Below are 19,438 nucleotides of genomic sequence, written 5' to 3' on the forward strand. Positions count from 1 at the left end.
TGGTCTGTGGCTCAAGTGGTAGAGCACTAGCCTTGAGCTGAAGAGCTGAGGGACAACGCCCAGGCCCAGAGTTCAGGCCCCACGACCGGACCCCCCCCCCAAAAAAAATAAAATAAATAGTATGATCCTAATCTCCAGTAGTAGAGGACCTAAGGTTACACTTAAAGAGTGCTCTCATTGGCTGTGGTAGCACACACCAGTATGTGGATGAAGCAGGAGTATGACGAGTTCCAACCAGCCTGGGCTACACCTTTGCCGGGCGCTGGTGGTTCACACCTGTAATCTTAGCTACTAAGGAGGCTGAGATCTGAGGATCGTGGTTCAAAGCCAGCCTGGGCAGGAAAGGATGTGAGACTCTTATCTCCAATGCACCACCAGAAAACCAAAAGTGACACTATGGCTCAAGTGGTAGAGTACTCTCCTTGAGCTGAAGAGCTCAGGGACAGCACCCAGACCTAGAGTTTAAGCCCCACAACTTACCCCCCCCAAAAAAAGTGCTCTCCCTCTTCCTCTTCTCCAATAAACAACCTAATATAAAATCCTAAAATCCTATTGTCTATACTTTTATTACTCTCTTCCCAGATTGATGAGATTTTAAGGAGTTAAAGGGTTCTTGCAAGCATTAAATATGTTGTTCTTTGCCTAATGCCAAGTGTGGATGAAGCACTGGTAATAGCTACCTGCTGTCATTCTCACAATACAGGGTTTGTTCCAAATATCAGAGGAATAACACACGCACAAACTGCTTGCTCAGCTCAGCACCTGGGACAGAGGGCCGAACCACTGTCAGTTGTAATTTTTGCATTCAGTAGTTAAATAGGTGCTTAGTGCCTATCACTTCCTAGGTCACCCGAGTTCTGGGATAGCAACTCTTCCTCTGCCGCATCATAAATGATCACCAGGACCTGTGCGTTTGCTTATCTCCCCACTCTCCAATGTGTGTGTTTTTCTGACCTCAAAGTGTATGCAAGTGTAAGTGAGTGTGTATTATTGATACTGGGGTTTGAAACCAGGGCTTCAAGCTGCTGGACTGGCACTCTACCATTGATCCACACCTCCAGCCTTGTTTTTGCTCATTGTTATTAGGATAGGGTCTAACTTCCTACTCAATCTGCCTACTTTAGGCTTTCTGTCCTCACTGGGCCACCGATGCAAACTATAGCATCTGGCTTCCCTCCACTGAAGTGGAATCTCATGAATTTTTCTGCACAGCCTGGCGTGGTCTTCCTAACCTCAGCCTCCCAAGTAGCAAGGATGGCCAGAACCAGCCACCGATACTGGGCTTTCTATTTTTTGAAACAAGGTCTCATTATGTAGCCCAAAACAACTGATTCCTGCCTCAGCCTTGTCAGGACTAGAATTATAGCAGGTACAACCCTGCCCAGCTTTGCTGGTTTAGGATGTAGGATTAACAAGGTTTTAAAGGAAAGTACTTTCAGCAAATGACAGCAAAGTCCAGTCCGCACTGAGTGGTTCATCTAGACACAAGGATTTCAGAATGATGTTCTACCATTTACCAAGTGACAACACACTGGCATACTTAAACAGTAGTCACCTCCACTCATGGGTCTGTCTGGAGACATGACCAGAATCCCTGCTCCCTACCCCACCCCAGTAGTGCCAACACACTTTCAGCTTGATCCCCGCCCCCAATAGCAGTGCCTAAGGGTTTCCTTATTTAAGAATGCTTACCGTGCCTGTGGCTGTCATCCCAAATCCAAGAAGCTATATTTCTTTCCACTTCATTGACTGTTTATTAAGGGAGTAAGCAGTGAACCATCTGGAAGGAATGGAGGCCTGTATGGGAAATAATACACAGCCCTGTGGTTTAGAGAGGTCAGGCCTCCAGCCGCCCTGAAGCTTGCGCCGCCTCTACAGGTGGCATTCTGTCTTGGCAACCCAAGGGGGGTTGCCTGGGAAACCCTGACCAGGGCAGTGAGCCCTTTAAAACAACAAACTGTTGAGCGTGGTGTTTCCCTTTGTTCTAGACTCCTGGTCCATTCTGTCGTTCTTGCTGTAGGACAGTTTTGACATCTAGTCTTAGCTATCCAATCTAGTTGGATTACTAGATTTGGGTTGTTTGTGACACAAAATCTCTTTCCCTTAAACATTCCTGGGTTTCACCAGATCCTTTTTTTTTCTGGGGGGGGAGGTCTGTGGTGGGGCTTGAACTCAGGGCCCAAGAACTGTGCCTGAGCTTTTTTGCTCTAAGTTACAACTTTGAGCCACAGTACCACTTCTGGTTTTTTGGCGGTCAACTGGAGATAACTCTCATGCCCTTTGCTGCCTGCACTGGCTTCAAACTGTGATCCTTCGCCTCCTGAGTAGCTAGGACTATAGGTGTGAGCCGCAGGCACCCAGCTAACATGCTCTTTTAAAGCTGGTGTCTTTTGCAATGGGAAGGGAGGAATGAGGCAAAAAGGGAACCGTTTACACTAAGCAAAAAGTAAGAAATGTAAACATCACCTGATGTGGAAGAAATAATTGTATTGTCAAAGCTCATAGAATTCACAAACTTTATGGACCATAATAAAGACAATTTGCCTTGTGAAGGTTAAAATGTGTTTGGAACTTTAACTATCACTATTACACAATACTCTGAAATATGTGAAATTTATATAATCACCTAATCTCAATTTAAAAAGTAAGAGAAGTGATGGGTTAGGAGCAATGGGTGACAATGTTGTCAGATACCTTGTATCCATATACTGTTTTGTAGAATGGGAACTTCTTTGTACAACTACTTACAATAAAAAAAATTTTTTTTTAAAAAAAAGATGATGGGGCTGGGAAAGTAGCTCAGTGGTAGAGTGCTTGCCTTGTCCTGGGTTTGATTCCTCAGTACCACATAAGCAGAAAAAAAGCCAGAAGTGGCACTGTGGCTCAAGTGGTAAAGCACTAGCCTTTAGCTGAAGAGCTGAAAGACAGTACCCAGGCCCAGAGTTCAGGCCCCACGACTGACCAAAAAAAAAAAAAAAAAGCTGATGTCTTTCCTTATGATGATGGGGAAATATTGGTACTTTTTTTTTTTTGATGGTGGTGGTTGTCGTTGTGGGGCTTGGGGCTTGAACTCTGGGCTTGGGTGCTGTTCCTGTGCTCTTCAGCTCAAGGTGAGTGCTCTTTCGCTTGAGCCACAGCGCCACTTCCAGATTTCTATTGGTTTATTGAAGATAAGAGTCTCACTGCCCAGCTGGCTTTGAACCGTGATCCTCAGATCTCAGTCTCCTGAGTAGCTAGGATTACAGGCCACCGATACCTGGCTAATATTGGTGCTCTTTTATCAAGGAAGTCTCCTTGTTGGATAGCTCCCAGGGCTCTATCACAATGAGCTTGGCCCCTACCCATTTTTTCTGTATCTTAAGACTAAGTAGTAGCTTATATAGAATTTCCACAATGTTAATTGTGGTAACAGCAAATTCCCTTATTCTATTCTCAGTCATTTTTACAGACAATGAAGATGGTTACAGCTTAAAAAGGGGAACCTCTAGGGGCTGGGAAGGTGGCTCAGTGGTAGAGCGCTCGCCTTGTATGCCTGAGGCCCTGGGTTCGATTCCTCAGCGCCACATAAACAAAAAGAAAAAAAAAGCCGGAAGTGGTGCTGTGGCTCAAGTGGTAGAGCGCTAGCCTTGAGCTGAAGAGCTGAGGGCCAGCGCCCAGACCCAGAATTCAGGACCCACGACTGGACCAAAAAAAAAAAAAGGGGGGGCAGGGAACCCCTAAAGCTGGCCCAAAGTGCCATACCTGTAATCCCAGCCTTTGGGAGGCAGTTCTACACTAGACTAGGTTACGCAATGACATTCTGTCTCAAATGAAATAAAAACAAAAACTCATGTGAGATGAAAATATTAACAATCATACATATTCTAATAAAGAGCTCTACACCAATCTGTAAGAAGGAGGGCTCACAAAGCTTTATTGATACGCACTTATTTCTGAAAGGTTTACCCAAGTCACATTTTGTGCATGAAATAGCACATTTTCTTGAGAAAAACAGAAATGTGATCATCATCTGGATGCTCATGTATAGCAAGCCCCCTACACAAGACAAGAGCCATTATCTCAAGAACTTGACCAAGACATCCACAAAACCTCCATTCAAAAACCTGGAGATCCACACAAAACGCTCTTGTAGGCTGATAAGCATATCCAAGTTAACATAATGGACAACAAAAAGAACTATGTTTTCTAGAGAATTAAGCCTGTAGAAGCATGAATTAGCACCTAGGAAGTACAGGGAAAATGAGAGGAGGAAAGTTGCTGAGCTTATCTAAGAGGATTCCCACTGACATCTCAGGGTAGCTTCCCCCAGAGTGTGGGGATAGGTGGACTCCACCACTTCATGTCAAAGTGCTGGGTGACAGCAGGTGTGGCAAACTGACAGATTTGGTAATATACATTAAATAAAGGCCAAAACTTTATATACTTGCCCTGGTTTCTGAGTTTATGTTTACTCTTGGGTAGGCATTGGGAAACCAATAGACCCTTGCTTAGCTGCTTGCAACCCACACTGTTCAAAATGGTGCATCAGAGAAATTTCACAGGGACACTACTGACAAGCTGTAGAGGTCAGACTGGAACCAGGGTATGAAAAGTTCCACTGGCAACAGGGAAGTCCTAGCTACTCAGAAATTAGGACTGAGGCTTGAGATCAGTATAGGTGAAAAGTTATTGTGCTCCCTATCTAAACAGACAAGCTGGGCATAGTGGCTCATGTCTGTAATTCCAGCTTATAGGAGACATATGTAGGAGACTGGCAGTCCAGACAAGCTCCCAGAAACTAGCATGAGACTCAAAGAGTATCTAAAGCAAAAAGGGCTGGAGTATGGCTCCAATGGTAGAATGCCTGCCTCGCACGCACAAGTATCTGAGTTCAAGCCCCAGTAATGCAAAGAGAAAAAGTTTCCACACTGCAGGTAGCATCCAGACTGCAATACTTAACATTAGAGTCTGCATTTAATGCAGTGGTCTTTGGTTAGCTGGCATTAACCACTTGGAGGAAAACTAACTTGTTTACAAGGTGGTTCTTAACTGAGGCAGGACTGCTCCAGGGGGTGTTTACAACCATGGGGGGGGGGAGGTAAACAACCCATAATGCACAGTACATTCCCCCCACAACACAAATCCTCAGGCCACAATGGCATTAGGTACTGAGGCTGGACAATTCTGAAAGAGGGGTACACACCTGTCACTTGACTGGCTGGCTATGAAGTCACAAGAATAGTACAGAGACTGCAAGGCACCCTACACCCCATGCTCCCTGGCCATGGGTCTGCTCCTTACATCAAACAACTCCATAAAGAATGAGCCAGGGCTGGGACGGTGGCTCAGTGGTAGAGTGCTTGCCTTGCATGCATGAGGCCCTGTGGCTCAAGTGGTAGAGTGCTAACCTTGAGCTGAAGAGCTGAGGGATGGCACCCAGGCTCAGAGTTCAGGCCCCACAACCAGCAAAAAGAAAAAATGAGCCAGGCTGGATACCACATGCCTGCTGCAACCCCAGAACTCGGGAGGCTGAGGCAGGAGGACCACAAGTCCAAGGTCAGACAGGGCTACATAGCAAGACTCTGCTTTGAAAACCCAAAATTACCAAAAGAGAATAGTGAATGAACAGGGGAAAAGATGTCAGAAGCATAATTCAAATCCTCCCTTGGCTGAGATGAACAGTAACTCTATGTGACCTAAAATTATTATTCTGAATTTTTAACCTCTGACTACACAGTATCTCAAAGTTAAGGTTAAAGACAAAGTCCATGTTTTAGGAGGGAATATGTCTAAATACTTTTTGATTCATTTCCGTGGACCAATGACATGAATTAATGCTGAAGGCAAATACTCAGTATACATCAAACTGAAAAAATAATTAACACAGAGAACGTATGCATGACACCAATGAGTAGTTTTCTTTTTTTAAGCATATTTATAATTTTACATATTTACTTATTGATATATCTTCTGTCTTTACAATTAGAAAATTATTTCAAACTGTGGGAGGGTGGTAACATCAAGTGCCTTTCACATATCCTTAGTAGAGCAATGATTTCTCCTTGCCTTTAACAGCAGTGTCCCACCCAGAGCCAAAGCCCAGTCAAGGCTATCACAGAAGCACAGTGACAAAACCCTCATAGAAGCCTAAAAAGGAGTGCATTTCAGTGACTCAAATAAATAGCGATTTATTATTTACTATACCTCCCCTGCAGAAAGAAAAACAAATGATCCCCACAACTGTACCTTGAAAATGCCCTGACACCTAAGTGAGAAAGCTCTATTCTGGATCCACCTGGTAACCTGTGCAGAGACCCCAACACTCAGGTCCAGAAGTACCATCCACGAAGCCCCTCACCCTGCATACACTTGAGGTTGCAAGGGTGGAGGTAGTTTGTCATTCTCCACGTTTTCAGAGTCAATGGCTGCTAAGGGCTGACTCGGAGGCTTAATTTCAAGTGGGTATTTCTCCACAATGTCTTGTACCTCTTTTGCAATCCCATCCGTCCAATCTATTAAGTCTTTCTCCAGCTTCTTGGCCTCACTCATGAGCCTTTCCTGACGCTCATTCAACTGAGACAGGAGGTCCAAGTTCTTGTACATCTGCTCCACACCCCAGCAAGAGTCAGAAGACCAGCTCTCGGCTTCCTGTTTCCGGGGTGAACTCTGGCCACACATGTATCGGTCAAAGTCCTCCTGACTTAGATTCAGTGACCGGGCGTCTAACTTCTCAATGAAAGCCACAGCACAACACTGCCAAAAGAAGAGAAAGAGATTGCAGTCAAATCAGAAAAGGTTACACATAAACACTTCAACGTCACAAACCACCAAATCTGCTACAGCACAGCACTGTCAAGAGAAGAAAAGGAATTATGGTCAAATTAGAAAAAGTTGCACATAAACACTTCAACGTCACCCAACTGCCGAGTCAATCGAGGGTTGGTGCTTCATGCTTATAATTCTAGCTACTCAGGAGGCTGAGATCTGAGGCTCATGGTTTGAAGCCAGCTCCAGCAGAAAAATCTGTGAGATTCTTTTTTTTGGCGGGGGGGAGGGGTCCGGTCGTGGGGCCTGAACTCTGGACCTGGGCGCTGTCCCTCAGCTCTTCAGCTCAAGGCTAGCGCTTTACCACTTGAGCCACAGCACCACTTCCGGCTTTTTTTCTTTTTGTTTATATGGTGCTGAGGAATCGAACTCAGGGCCTCAGGCATGCAAGGCAAGCGTTCTACCACTGAGCCACCTTCCCAGCCCCATCTGTGATTCTTATCTCCTTCCAATTAGCTATCAAAAAGTCAGAAGAGCTGGGTCTCAAGGGTTAGAGAACAATAAAGCTTAAAGACAGTGCCCAGAGAGTTCAAGCCCCAGGATTGGAAAAAAGCAAAACAGCAAGTCATGGCCAGGTTTGTTTATATTTTGAGAAGCTCCAGGGCCATACATGAGGTATACCTCGCTAGACCCCATAAAGTGACTCCCTTCAGCACTCTGATGGGCACAGCAACCCTGGTGCAACCCAGCACAAGTAACAGGGGCTGTATGTAGGTGGAAGTGACGTGCAGCCCATGAGCACAGAGTGCTAGGAAGCGCCCTATTAAATGGATGTCCACGTACACTTCCCTTTGCTGACTCAGCTTTTCTACAAGGGCAGGCAGGTGTGCATAGAAAACATGTGACAGGAACACTGGTGAAGTGGTGAAGTTTTGAATGAAACTCCGTCCTTCAAGGATGGTGTCACAGACCTGTGACCAGGCGAGACAGTGCAGAGAGAACACCAAAGAACAATTCACAGGGAAGGTGACACAGAGGAAGTGGAACTCTGGACACTGTAGACAACAGGCCACAGCAAAGTAAGAGCGCAGGGCTCAATAAAAGCAGAGTGAACTATGTCTTTAAGTCCCATCAAAGCTCAAGGTGAGGCATCTGCAGTGAGGAAGCCCACAGTGGGGTGACACGGCCCCTGTACTGGAGGAAGGGCCTGGCCTAGCCTGGCCACAGCTGCCCCAGCCTGCAGCTCTCACTTGTCCAGGCCTGTCCCAATCCTCGGCCCATGCTCACCAGGTTGGTGAAATAGTAGCCGTCCTCTCCAGTCATCAGGCGGCTGGGGTTGCAGAATCTCGTGATGTACTGGATGTTGGACTGCAGGCGCGGCGGGTTACCCTTCAACACGATGTAGATGAGGGTGGGCAGGAAGTCATCGGCCGATGCCGGCTCATTCTTAGTGATCTTGATGGCGTTGAATATGTGCTTGCTACACCTGGTGATACAGGCCAGCTTATCTCGAGGTACCCGCTTCGAGTCCATTTCAATGATATCTACAAATGCAAGAGCCAGTTCTAGCCATGAGAGAAGTCATACATGCAGCAACAGAATAATTTACTTTTTTCCTTTCTTTTCCTTTTCTTTCCTTTTGTGTGTGTGTGTGTGTGTGGTGTGCTAGTACTGGGGCTTGAACTCAAGATTTTACATTTGCTACCACTTGAGTCAGGCCTCCACTTCTGACTTTCTGCTGGTTAATTGGAGATAGAGTCTCAAAGATTTATATGCCCAGGCAGGCTTTGAATTGTGATCTCAGCTAGGATTATAGGTGTGAACCACCAGTATTCCTATTTAAAAAATTTTTTTTTCAGTACGTGTGTTTGAACAGAGAGACTCACACTTGCTAGCAGGTGTTCTACAACAAGCCACATTCCCAACCCTTTTTGCTTTAGTTGTTTTTCTAGGATATTGCTTTTATAGGATATTGCTTTTTGCCCAGGACCAACTTCCAATACCCCCCACACAGCTGAGACTACAGATGGACTCCCCCACATCCTTCATAATTGGTTAAGATAAGGTCTTGCTAAGATTTTGCCAGGGATGGCCTTGAACTGTGTGATCCTCCTGTGTAGCTGGGATTACAAGTGTGAGCCATCATGCCTAGCAGAAAAATTATGAGGGCAGTTTATGGAGGAAACTTCATTAGCCCACTGTCCAGCACTTAATATATGAACTTAAGACACCAAACCAAAGGACAAGTTTACACAGAACATAACAACCAGTTTTGTCCCCAGTACTGTAAAAAACAAAACCCAAAACCTCACATAAGCTTGAGTCAGGAGCCACACAGGATACTGTACAGAGTATCCTTAATGGACCCTATTATCTACTTTGAAGCTATGGGGAGTGAGTTCCAGAGAGGTTAAATGATTTGTCAGCTTACACAGACACCAATAGGCAAGGTGGAGATCTGAAACAAGCCTGACCTAAAACTCATCTTCTAACCACAGAGGAAAACCATCTAAGCTCCAGGAGAAAGAAGCTGCTTTCCAAGCCAAGTCACTGTCCTCTCTCCTTCCCCCCACCTCTCTCTCTCTCTCTCTCTCTCTCTCTCTCCAGTTGTGGGGCTTGAACTCAGGGCATGGGTGCTGTCCCTTGAGCCTCTTTGTGCTCAAGGCAAGCACTCTAACCACTTGAGCCATAGTACCACTTCGAGTTTTTGAGTGGTTAACTGGAGATAAGAATCTCACAGGGACTTATCTGCCCAGGATGGTTTCAAACCATGAACCTCAGATCTTAGCCTCCTGAATAGCTAGGATTACAGGCATGTGCCACTGGCACCAGACTTCCTAGACTTTTTTTATTTTTTTTGTCAGTTGTGGGCTTGAACTCTGGGCCTGGGCATATCCCTCAGCTTTTCAGCTCAAGGCTAGCACTCTACCACTTGAGCCACAGTGCCACTTCCAGTTTTCTGGTGGTTTATTGGAGATAAAGAGTTTCATGGAGTTTACTGCTCAGGCTAACTTTGAACTGCGATCCTCAGATCTCAGCCTCTTGAGTAGCTAGGAATACAGGCGTGAGCCACCAGCACCTGGCCGACTCCCAAGTCTTCTTACTGCTTCTTTACTCTAGCACATCTTTAATTTCAGCTTAAGAGGAAGAGCACATGGGGGGAAGTACAGCTGTGGCTCAAAGTGGCAGAGCACTAGCCTTGAGCAAAAGAGCTCAGGGACAGGGGCTGGGAAAGTGGATTAGTGGTAGAGTGCTTGCCTAGCATGCATGAAGCCCTAGGTTCAATTACTCAGTACCACATAGAAAAAGCTGGAAGTAGCACTGTGGCTCAAGTGATAGACTGCTAGCCTTGAACAAAAGAAGCTCAAGAACAGCACCCAGGCCTTCAGTTCAAGCCCACAACCAACAAAAAGATATTAAAAATAAAAAAGAAGATATAAATAGCGCAGAGGGAAAGGGGAGACATACTTTCTTGCAGAGGCTGGCTTTGAACCATGATTCTCAGATCTCAGCCTCCTGAGTAGCTAGGATTACAGGCGTGAACTACCAGCATCAGTCACTCTAATGTATCTTTAATAGCTGTTTTGTTTTTGTTGTTGTTTGGGGTTTCTTTGTTGTTGTTGTTGTTGTTTTTTGGGTCCGGTCGTGGGGCCTGAACTGTGGGCCTGGGCGCTGTCCCTCAGCTCTTCAGCTCAAGGCTAGCACTCTACCACTTGAGCCACAACGCCACTTCCGGCTTTTTTTCTTTTTGCTTATGTGGTGCTGAGGAATGGAACCCAGGGCCTTAGATATGCAAGGCAAGCGCTTTACCACTGAGCCACCTTCCCAGCCCTGTTTGGGGTTTTTTTGGTGCCCAGTACTAGGGCTTAAACTCCAAGCCTGAGCAATGTCCCTTGAGCTTTTTCACTCTACACTGGTATACTACCACTTAAGACACAACTCCACACCCAGCTTTTGCTGGTTAATTGGAGATAAGATTCTCCTGGACTTTCCTGCCTCAGCTGGCTTTGAACCATGATTCTCAGATCTTAGCCTCCAGAGTAAGCCCACAGATACCTGGCTTATTTTAGCAATAGTTTAATGCCTTTTTGCTCACTAATGAAGACTAGTATCATAATAAAATAGTAAAGAGGAAACATCCCAACACAAAGGGTCTCAATTTGACTGACCTGTAATTGCCTTCACCACCATATCAGACACTTCTGGAATTTCTTCATTAACAGGGACACAGAGCATCTGAGGAGTAACCCAGTGCAAGGCCCTATAGAGAGAGAGCAACAGTCAAGAAGGTGCTACAGTCTAGAATCCCGTGGTTTCCTTCAATTAGGGAACATGAGGCATCATTGATGAATTCTGGAGTCTCAGGCTCCAGCACTTCACCCTAGCACACAGGAGCTGGACCCCTGGACGAGGTTGCTCTGCACTCACCCTGGCAGGAAAAGGCAGTGCCCCTGGTGGGAGGGGAATTTATCAAGGCAGAGGAACCCTTCGTATGTTCCCTGGCCTCACAGTCCGGCATGTTAATGTTCTTTTACTGTCTACTCTCAAACCAAGGCCCAGTGTAGCCCACACAAGTGACCAATGAACCAATCTTGCCTCTGCCTCAAGTATGGCACCTTCCTGATCACACCTCACTTCCATCCAGCTTTGCTGCTGACCTAACCTTCACGTCAAAGCTCTTAACCTATCCCTCATGGCAATACCTGTAGTTACTACTGGCGCCGAGCATTGGCTCAGCCTCAACATCTTGCTTCTGGTGTGCCATCTCTAAGCACAGAACTACTGAGTGCCCGCCCTGTGTGGGCCTCACTTGGGATTCCCATGCAATAGGCACAATGTGTAGGAAAGGAAACTACAGCTGAACTGTGTGGGTCATAGTGGGATGCTAGGGACAACGGGGAAGTTTTGAGGAGACAGTACGGGCAGATCTGACAGGAGTGAGCCAGAAGTAGTGAGGATGTCCTCTCCCTCAGCACAATCGTCATGCTTAGCCTGGGAACTACGGAGTCCTAGCTAGCTTGCTCTGCTGGTGGGGATGAGGAGGCGACACCTACTGCCTGCACACAGATGTGCACGCACAGATGCTTCCTGCCTGACAATACAGCCCAAGAAAATAGGGAACATGTCCTTCTAGTCCTTGAAAAGTTTGGAGATCTCAAACGCCAACAAGCTGCCTGGAGTGGGCAAACAAGCAAGGCCAGAGCAAGCCTTTCTTCCGGACACCAGAGCTCACAGTGCTAAGCTGGCAGGTAGTTAGCAGGCCTTGTCATTTAAAGTTGAGATTCAAGGGCCTTATTTTCCTACAATGTATCCCCCATTAGTGGGAAGAACAGAGATAAAGCAGAACAAGGACCTAATCCTCTTTTGAATGGCAAGGTCTTTCTTCTCGTCATCAGTGGTCTCTGGGCAGAACACATGTTTGTACAGGCGTGTCATGATGTACTTCTCAATCTGGTCCATTATCTTCTCAACTCTTTCTGGAGGCACTGAAATACACGAATGGACACAAAACCTCAATGACTTTAAAGAGGATGTTTCCATAGTACTTTGTGAATATTCATCACTAGAATTAAACATACCCAGTCAAGAAATGTTTAAAAATACCATTAAAAAAAAAAAAACAGGGGGTACCGGTAGCTCATGCCTGTAATCCTAGCTACTCAGGAAGCTGAGAACTGAGGACTGTGGTTCAAAGCCAGCCTGGGAAGGAACATCTGTGAGACTTTGATCTCCAATTAACCATCAGAAAACCAGAAATGGCACTGTGGTTCAAGTGGTAGAGCCCTCAGCTTGAGCTGAAGAGCTCAGGGACAGTGCTAGGCCCAGAGTTCAAGCCCTACGACTGACAAAACAAAACAACAAAAAAACAAAACAACAAAAAGAAAATCTGCCTCCACTGTAAGCCTGCCTTTTATAGAATCCCACTTGTATCTTACTCTGCCCTGTGCAGGTGAGTGTCCTGCCACTCCAGGGTCCCAAAACTGATGAGGTTGGCAGATGCCCTCTTCTGTCTCTGAGGCAAGCACACAAAGGCCAACTACTGAGATGCACATGTGCTAGAAGCATGCAGAAGACACCAATGGAAGCGCACCGCTAGAGGAGCGCTCCATCAGAGTTCTCACTGTTCTCCTCCCACATCCCCTTAGGGTTCCATGATCATAAAGATGACCCAAGATGGGCACCCATTCAGCCAAGCTTCTCAATAGATGTAAAGGTTTTAATCTGTTTCATCTTGACCCCTTACCAATTCTCAACAACCATCTTACTGCTCTGGTTGTCATGGGAACTTAAGTAGTATCATTCCAGACACTGTCTGAGGCCAGCTATGGGGATGTCAGTGGACTGGCTCTTGGATGGCCTGAGATAAAGAGGAGCTGCACAACTACATGAAGCCCTAGGGCTGGATGGCAGTGTTACCTTTTCCACGAGTCTGCATCCGTTCAGCCACAGTCTGGTAAAAGTCCTGCGTACACTCTGACTGCTCCTCAATGCTCAATTCCTGAAACCATAGAACAGAGGCTACTTGGTAGCTGAAGAAAATTCATGACCACAGTTCTCAATTTAAGGAGTATGCAACAGTTCTCAATTTAAGGAGTATGCAAGTGTACACACACACACACGGAGTATGCAAGTGTACACACACACACACACACACACACACACACACACACACGATCCTGAGGCTTCACCTCAGTGCCTGAGTACTGACCTTGAGCTTTCTTGCTCAAGGCCAGCCCTCTACCACTTGAGCCATAGCGTCATTGTGTCTTTTTGGTGGTTAATTAGAGGTAAAAGTCTCAGAGACTTCCCTGTCTAGACTTCAAAGTGTGATCCTTAAGATTTCTGCGTCATTAGAGCTAGGCTTACAGGTGTGAATCACTGGTATCTGGCTTAAAAATACTTCGCGATACTTATAAATTATGGCACAGTAAGCCTACCTTACTTTCAGATTTATAACCCATGGTTTTGATCAAGTCAAAATTTAAAATAAAGCCAGGCACCCGTGGCTCATGCCTGTAATCCTAGCTACTCAGGAGGCTGAGATCTGAGGATCATGGTTCGAAGCCAGCCGGGGAAGAAAGTCTATGAGACTCTTATCTCCAATAAACTACTAGAAAACCCGAAGTGGCGCTGTGGCTCAAGTGGTAGAGCGCTGGCCTTGAGCTGAAGTGCGCAGGGACAGCTCCCAAGCCCAGAGTTCAAGACCCGCAACCGACCAAAAAAATAAATAAAAATAAAATAATTGCAATCTGTATACTACACAGTGGAGAAGCACTGTCAGTCCTGTGTTATCACCAATTGTATTTAAATCATGTGGCCTGCTGAGTACTTCCCTGTACTTTATTTGAGGGGCGGGGGAGCCTCCTAAAAGCACGGTAAAATCAAGGTGCTTAGGTGATAAAGCAAAAATCTGCAATGTGTTGAAAGGTGCACGTCTTGAGTGGAAGCTGGGCATTGTTACGGGGAAAATGACTCAAGTATCTATAGTGCCACCCTGAACTCTACATCCTAAGAATATTTATGCTGAATTGGGAGCCAGTGGCTCACGCCTGTAATCCTAGCTACTCAGGAGGCTGAGACCTAAGAATCGAGGTTCAAAGCCAGCCCAGGCAGGAAAGTCCATGAGACTCTTATCTCTAATTAACCACCAGAAAACCAGAAGTGGCGCTGTGGCTCAAGTGGTAGAGCACACACCTTGAGCTGAAGAGTTGAGGGACAGTGCCCAGGCCCAGAGTTCAAGCCCCACGACCAACAAAAAGAAAGATTCTGGGTTAGATGCCAGCATGGAAGCCACTGTTTCAGTGGGAAAACCCAGCTATAGTAACTCGGATAGACCACTGTCTAAGCTAGTTCTCAATTTCCTCATGTATAAATAAAGGGACTGAAACTGTATAGCTGTTAAGGTCTCTTTTTGTTGTTGTTGTTGTTAGTCGTGGGGCCTGAACTCTGGGCCTAGACACTGTCCCTCAGCTCTTCAGCTCAAGGCTAGCGCTCTACCGCTTGAGCCACAGTGCCACTTCCAACCTTTTCTGCCTATGTGAAGGAATCAAACCCAGGGCCTCATGCATACAAGACAAGCACTCTACCACTGAACTACCTTCCCAGCCCCTAAGGTCTCTTTTGACATCTAAATTCAATCTATCTTTAACTGAAAAGGAAACAGAAAACTAAATATCCAAATCCAAAATAAACACCATTAAAAATAAAAATAAACTAAAACTATTATTACTGGTCTAACAGGGAATTCAGGCTATAGTGGCAGCTCGTGTACTCACAAGGTAACATGCCAGGAGGTCCTGTTTCTAAAGCACATAGGTCCAGCTGCTTTTTCAAAGTCAGAATTTCCACACACCACTGACTTCAAGTGGAAAAGAACTAGCCTAGGAGTCAAGTTGTAACTTGGCTCAGCACTTTTCCTAGGTAAACAGCTTAGCAGTTCTGGGTCTTGATCTTCTCAGGTACAAACTGACACGGTTCTTTGATGGCTCTCTGCGACCCCCCTCTCAAACCTGAGCCCCATGTCCCTAAGAGACTGCTGTCAACCTACCCTTTTACAATACATTCCTTCCAAAAACAGCTTGGTCTGTTTGTAGATTTCTTGTCCTGTCTTGTGGAAGGTCTTGAGAAATTCTATGAACTCCTTAGAGACTCTATCAGTTTCAATGCTGGTTTGCCGATTTATGGAAGGACTGGGAGCTTTCGCTTCCTGGATTTCTGCTGGAAAAAATTAACTTTTATTATACAGAAGATCTATGCATGGAATCACTTTAAACCTCTTAAGATAGTTTCCATTTTATTTAGTCAAAGTTAAACTCATTTTATGCTTAAATGTTTCCTCAAGTTTTCTAAAGTAAGCAATATGTGTTTTACAAATAGAAATACAAAAACATCATCTAAAAGATCATACTCAAATAAATTTTGCCCTGTTAATATCTTCTTAATGAAAATATCTCACGCTCTTCATACTTAGTCATTAATACGGAAGTGACACCACTGTCTTGACTAGCATTCTCAAAGATTGTCTGAGTTTATAAAACTGGTCAACAACAACAATTAGAATCACAAGGTTTCAGGCAACTTTTCCAAACCCCATTTTAGATGCCAAAATGGCAACAGCAAAGTGTTACTTGAGAAACCATTATTAACCAACATTTAGTCTGTAAGTCAACTGCTCACAGTGAAAAAATGCCCAAGTCACATAAGGAACAGATGGGCAAACAATACACTTATCTAACCACTGGGAACAGAACTGTTTCCACTATGAAAGGAAAGTGAGACCTTTCTGAACAGAGATGAGGGTGTAATTAGAAAACAGTTAAGTACTTTGAGGAGGTATAAACTATCACTGGGTCTCTGAACTATGTTTTCTAATTCAATGCCATGAGCAATTGAAGCACTCCACAATTGCCTTTTATTCACAAAAAGGAAAGATAACTAACAAGAAAATATCTCCCCCCCCCTTTTTTTGTTTTTTGTTGGTCGTGGGACTTGAACTCTGGGCTTGGGCACTGTCCCTGTGTTCTTCAGCTCAAGGTTAACGCTCTACCGCTTGAGCTACAGAACCACTTCCACTTTTCTACTAATTTATTGGAGATAAGAGTCTCACAGACTGGGCTGGGAAGCTGGCTCAGTGGTAGAGTGCTTGCCTTGCATGCCTGAAGCCCTGAGTTCGATTCCTCAGCACCACATAAGCAAAAAAAAGAAAAAAGCCGGAAATGGCACTGTGGCTCAAGTGGTAGAGCACTAGCCTTGAGCTGAAGCTGAGGGACAGTGCTCAGGCCCAGAGTTCAGGCCCCATGACCAGACCCTCCCCCCCCAAAAAAAAGGGTCTCATGGACTTTCCTGCCCAGGCTGGCTTTGAACTGTGATATTCAGATCTCAGCCTCCTGAGTAGCTAGGATTACAGGCATGAGCCACTAGTGCCCAGCTCCCCTGTTTTTTAGACAGTCTTTTTTAGATAGTCTTGCTGCCCAGGCTGACCTTGAATTCACAGTCCTCCTGCCTCAGACTCCTGAGTGCCATAGGATTACCCTAGTAAGCAAAAGAAGCTTTGAAAGACTAAATTCAACCTATTCCATGCATTCCCAGAATAATTTATCATCTTGTTTTTTGAATTTAGAACTGAATTCCTGCTTTTATACCAGAAACACATGAGTGACAAGGTTGCAATAAAGTTTTAAGAGAATAAAAGCAATATTCTTTTTAGGTGAGATAACACAAGCCATCTGTGGGTAGGGGAGAGAAAGCAGGAGTGTTAGGAATCTGGGGCTGCCTATTGAAAGCTTGTATCAAAATAAAAAGTTAGACACCAAACTGGGGGGAAAATGTTTGCAAGCAATGTCACAAAGCGCTACTTCCCTGAGGACAAAATCCAATAGTTTAGTACCAAAACAGGTGAAGACAAGACAGTGCACAGAAAGGGAACACAGGGGGAACTTAATTTGTAAATGGTATCTGCACATATGAATGACAATGTATCTTTCCTGTTAAGATCCCCTGAAAAATCTCTTCTCATCCTGAAACGACAGGAAGAAGCACTGTCACTCCCTGCAGCGGATGTAAAATGAGATCACTGCCAAAGAGGGCAGTTTGCTGAAATTGAGTGCTTCTTCTGCTCCTCAGCAATGCTCTGGGGACATAACTGCACGTGCACAACACAAACACGTTCACATTACAGCTGCTCATTTTAGCGGTGCCTCTGAGAGTAAAATACCAAAACTACTGGGCACCACTCAGAGACAAAATAAACCATAATTTAACCCATAAAATGGAACATTACATCACTTTACAATACAAAGTTGATGTGTATACTAATATGGAAAGAACTGCCAAATGCACTCAAAAAAGCAGAGTATGTGTTTTGTAGAATGATATCTTTTATATAATTAGTAGAAACTGGGATAAGACCATATTTTTGTGGAAGTAGTGCTGTGGCTCAAGTGGTAGAGCGCTTGCTTTGAGGTGAACCGCTCAGGGACAGTGCCCAGGCTCAGAGTTCAAGCCCCACAACCGAGCAACAACAACAAAAAGACCATATGTTTGTGAGCTGGGCATGGTGCTGTATTTCTGTAGTCCCAGCAATAGAAGGCTGAGGCAGGAAACTGAGCTCCAAGTATAGCCTTGGATATAAAGTTCCAGGCTAGGCTGGGCTATTCAGTGAGGCCCATGTTTTAGGGAGGAAGGGGATGACAGAGAGATGCTGAGAATGAATACATACAATTGTCAACAAGACCAAAAGCACAGAAAGGTACTAAGAAATTAGTGTATAAATAAGGCAGAAGGGTGGTGGTGCTTCCGAATTAAGGATAAAGAACAGAAAGTAAACGTTGATAGACTTTTTATTTTTGAAATGTTTAGGTGTGTTATCTAGCCCACCAACAGTTTGATGCAAAACAAACACAGGAGCACTTTCTTGGAACATTTTTTCCTCACTAAGATCATGTTCTCTCTGTATTTCCTTAAGATAAACACTACCTCAGAAATTCAGAAAAAAAATCTGTCTCTTAAGACTTTCAAGCCTACAAGCAGCCACTTTTGATAAGCTTATGAAGTGGAGGTATTCAACAAATGAAAACAAAGATCCTTAAATAAAGCAAACAGTCATTTGGATAGGGGAGAGAGAGGAGAGAGGGAGGGAGAGGAGAGAGAGAGAGAGGGAGAGGAGAGAGAGAGAGAGGAGAGAGGGAGAGGAGAGAGGGAGAGGGAGAGGAGAGAGGGGGAAAGAGGGAGAGAGGGAGGGAGGGAGGGAGAGGAGAGAGAGAAAGTATACACAAACCAGTCCTGGGGCTTGAACTCAGGGTCTGAGCGCTGTCCCTAAGCTTTTGCACTCAAGGGTAGTGATCTACCACTTGAGCCACAGCTCCACTTTGGACTTTTTGGGTGATTAATCAGAGAGAAGAGTTTCATGAATTTTCCTGCCCAGGCTGGCTTTGAGCCTTGATTCTCAGCTCCCAGCCTCCTGAATAGCTAGGATTATAGGTGGAGCCATCACTGCCAGCAGGAATAGATATTTTTATAAACTAAATTTCTCCTTATAGAAGAAACAAGGTTTTTTTTTTAAATATCTTTTTATTGTGAAAATACTGTATAGAGGGGTTACAATTACATGGGTAAGATAATGAGCACATTTCTTATTAAGCATTGTTGCCTCCTCCTTTGTTTCCCCTTCCCATCCCTTCATATCCTCCCCCCCCAACCCCCGTCCCCCCCACCAAAGTTGTAAAGTTCGAGAAACAAGGTTTTTTGAAACACAATATCCTCCAACACTGGTTTTATATGAAGAGTATTAGTTTCATATATTGTCTGACCATAAAACTTTCTCGGTTTCCAATCTAGGCTGGTAGTTTACAGAAATCAGAAAGCTGAGCCCAGGCTCTGTAGATGTATTTTGTATCTCATACAAACACTCTTCCCCCCTACCCATTCCTCTTCCTCCTCCTTAAAAAAGTAGTAGAAAAGCCAGGCACCAGTGGCTCACGCCTGTAATCCTAGCTACTCAGGAGGCTGAGATCTGAGGATTGTGGTTCAAAGCCAGCCCAGGAAGGAAAGTCCATGAGACTCATCTCCAATAAACTACTAGAAAAGCAGAAGTGGCGCTGTGGCTCAAGTGGTAGAGCGCTCGCCTTGAGCTGAAGAGCTGAGGGACAGTGCCCAGACCCAGAATTCAAGCCCCACAACCGAGGAAGGAAGGAAG

At 45.1% G+C, this 19,438-nt stretch overlaps 1 protein-coding gene across 1 annotated transcript in view; it reads right to left on the minus strand.

Annotated features, from left to right (window-relative positions):
• Positions 1-5,423: 5,423 nt before the first annotated feature.
• Rabgef1 (RAB guanine nucleotide exchange factor (GEF) 1) overlaps positions 5,424-19,438 on the minus strand; it is a 17,459-nt gene continuing 3,444 nt past the window's right edge. Inside the window, exons 2-9 of the mRNA XM_013033229.1 lie at positions 19,004-19,014; positions 18,155-18,162; positions 15,293-15,461; positions 13,162-13,243; positions 12,098-12,230; positions 10,914-11,005; positions 8,032-8,288; positions 5,424-6,732 (exon numbers count right to left, since the gene is read on the minus strand). Coding sequence (XP_012888683.1) covers positions 6,334-6,732; positions 8,032-8,288; positions 10,914-11,005; positions 12,098-12,230; positions 13,162-13,243; positions 15,293-15,307 — 978 coding nt within the window. The 5' untranslated portion in view covers positions 15,308-15,461; positions 18,155-18,162; positions 19,004-19,014 and the 3' untranslated portion in view covers positions 5,424-6,333. The remainder of the gene's footprint in view (positions 6,733-8,031; positions 8,289-10,913; positions 11,006-12,097; positions 12,231-13,161; positions 13,244-15,292; positions 15,462-18,154; positions 18,163-19,003; positions 19,015-19,438) is intronic.

Source organism: Dipodomys ordii, unplaced genomic scaffold, assembly GCF_000151885.1.
Source record: "Dipodomys ordii isolate 6190 unplaced genomic scaffold, Dord_2.0 Scaffold164, whole genome shotgun sequence".
NCBI lineage: Eukaryota > Metazoa > Chordata > Mammalia > Rodentia > Heteromyidae > Dipodomys > Dipodomys ordii.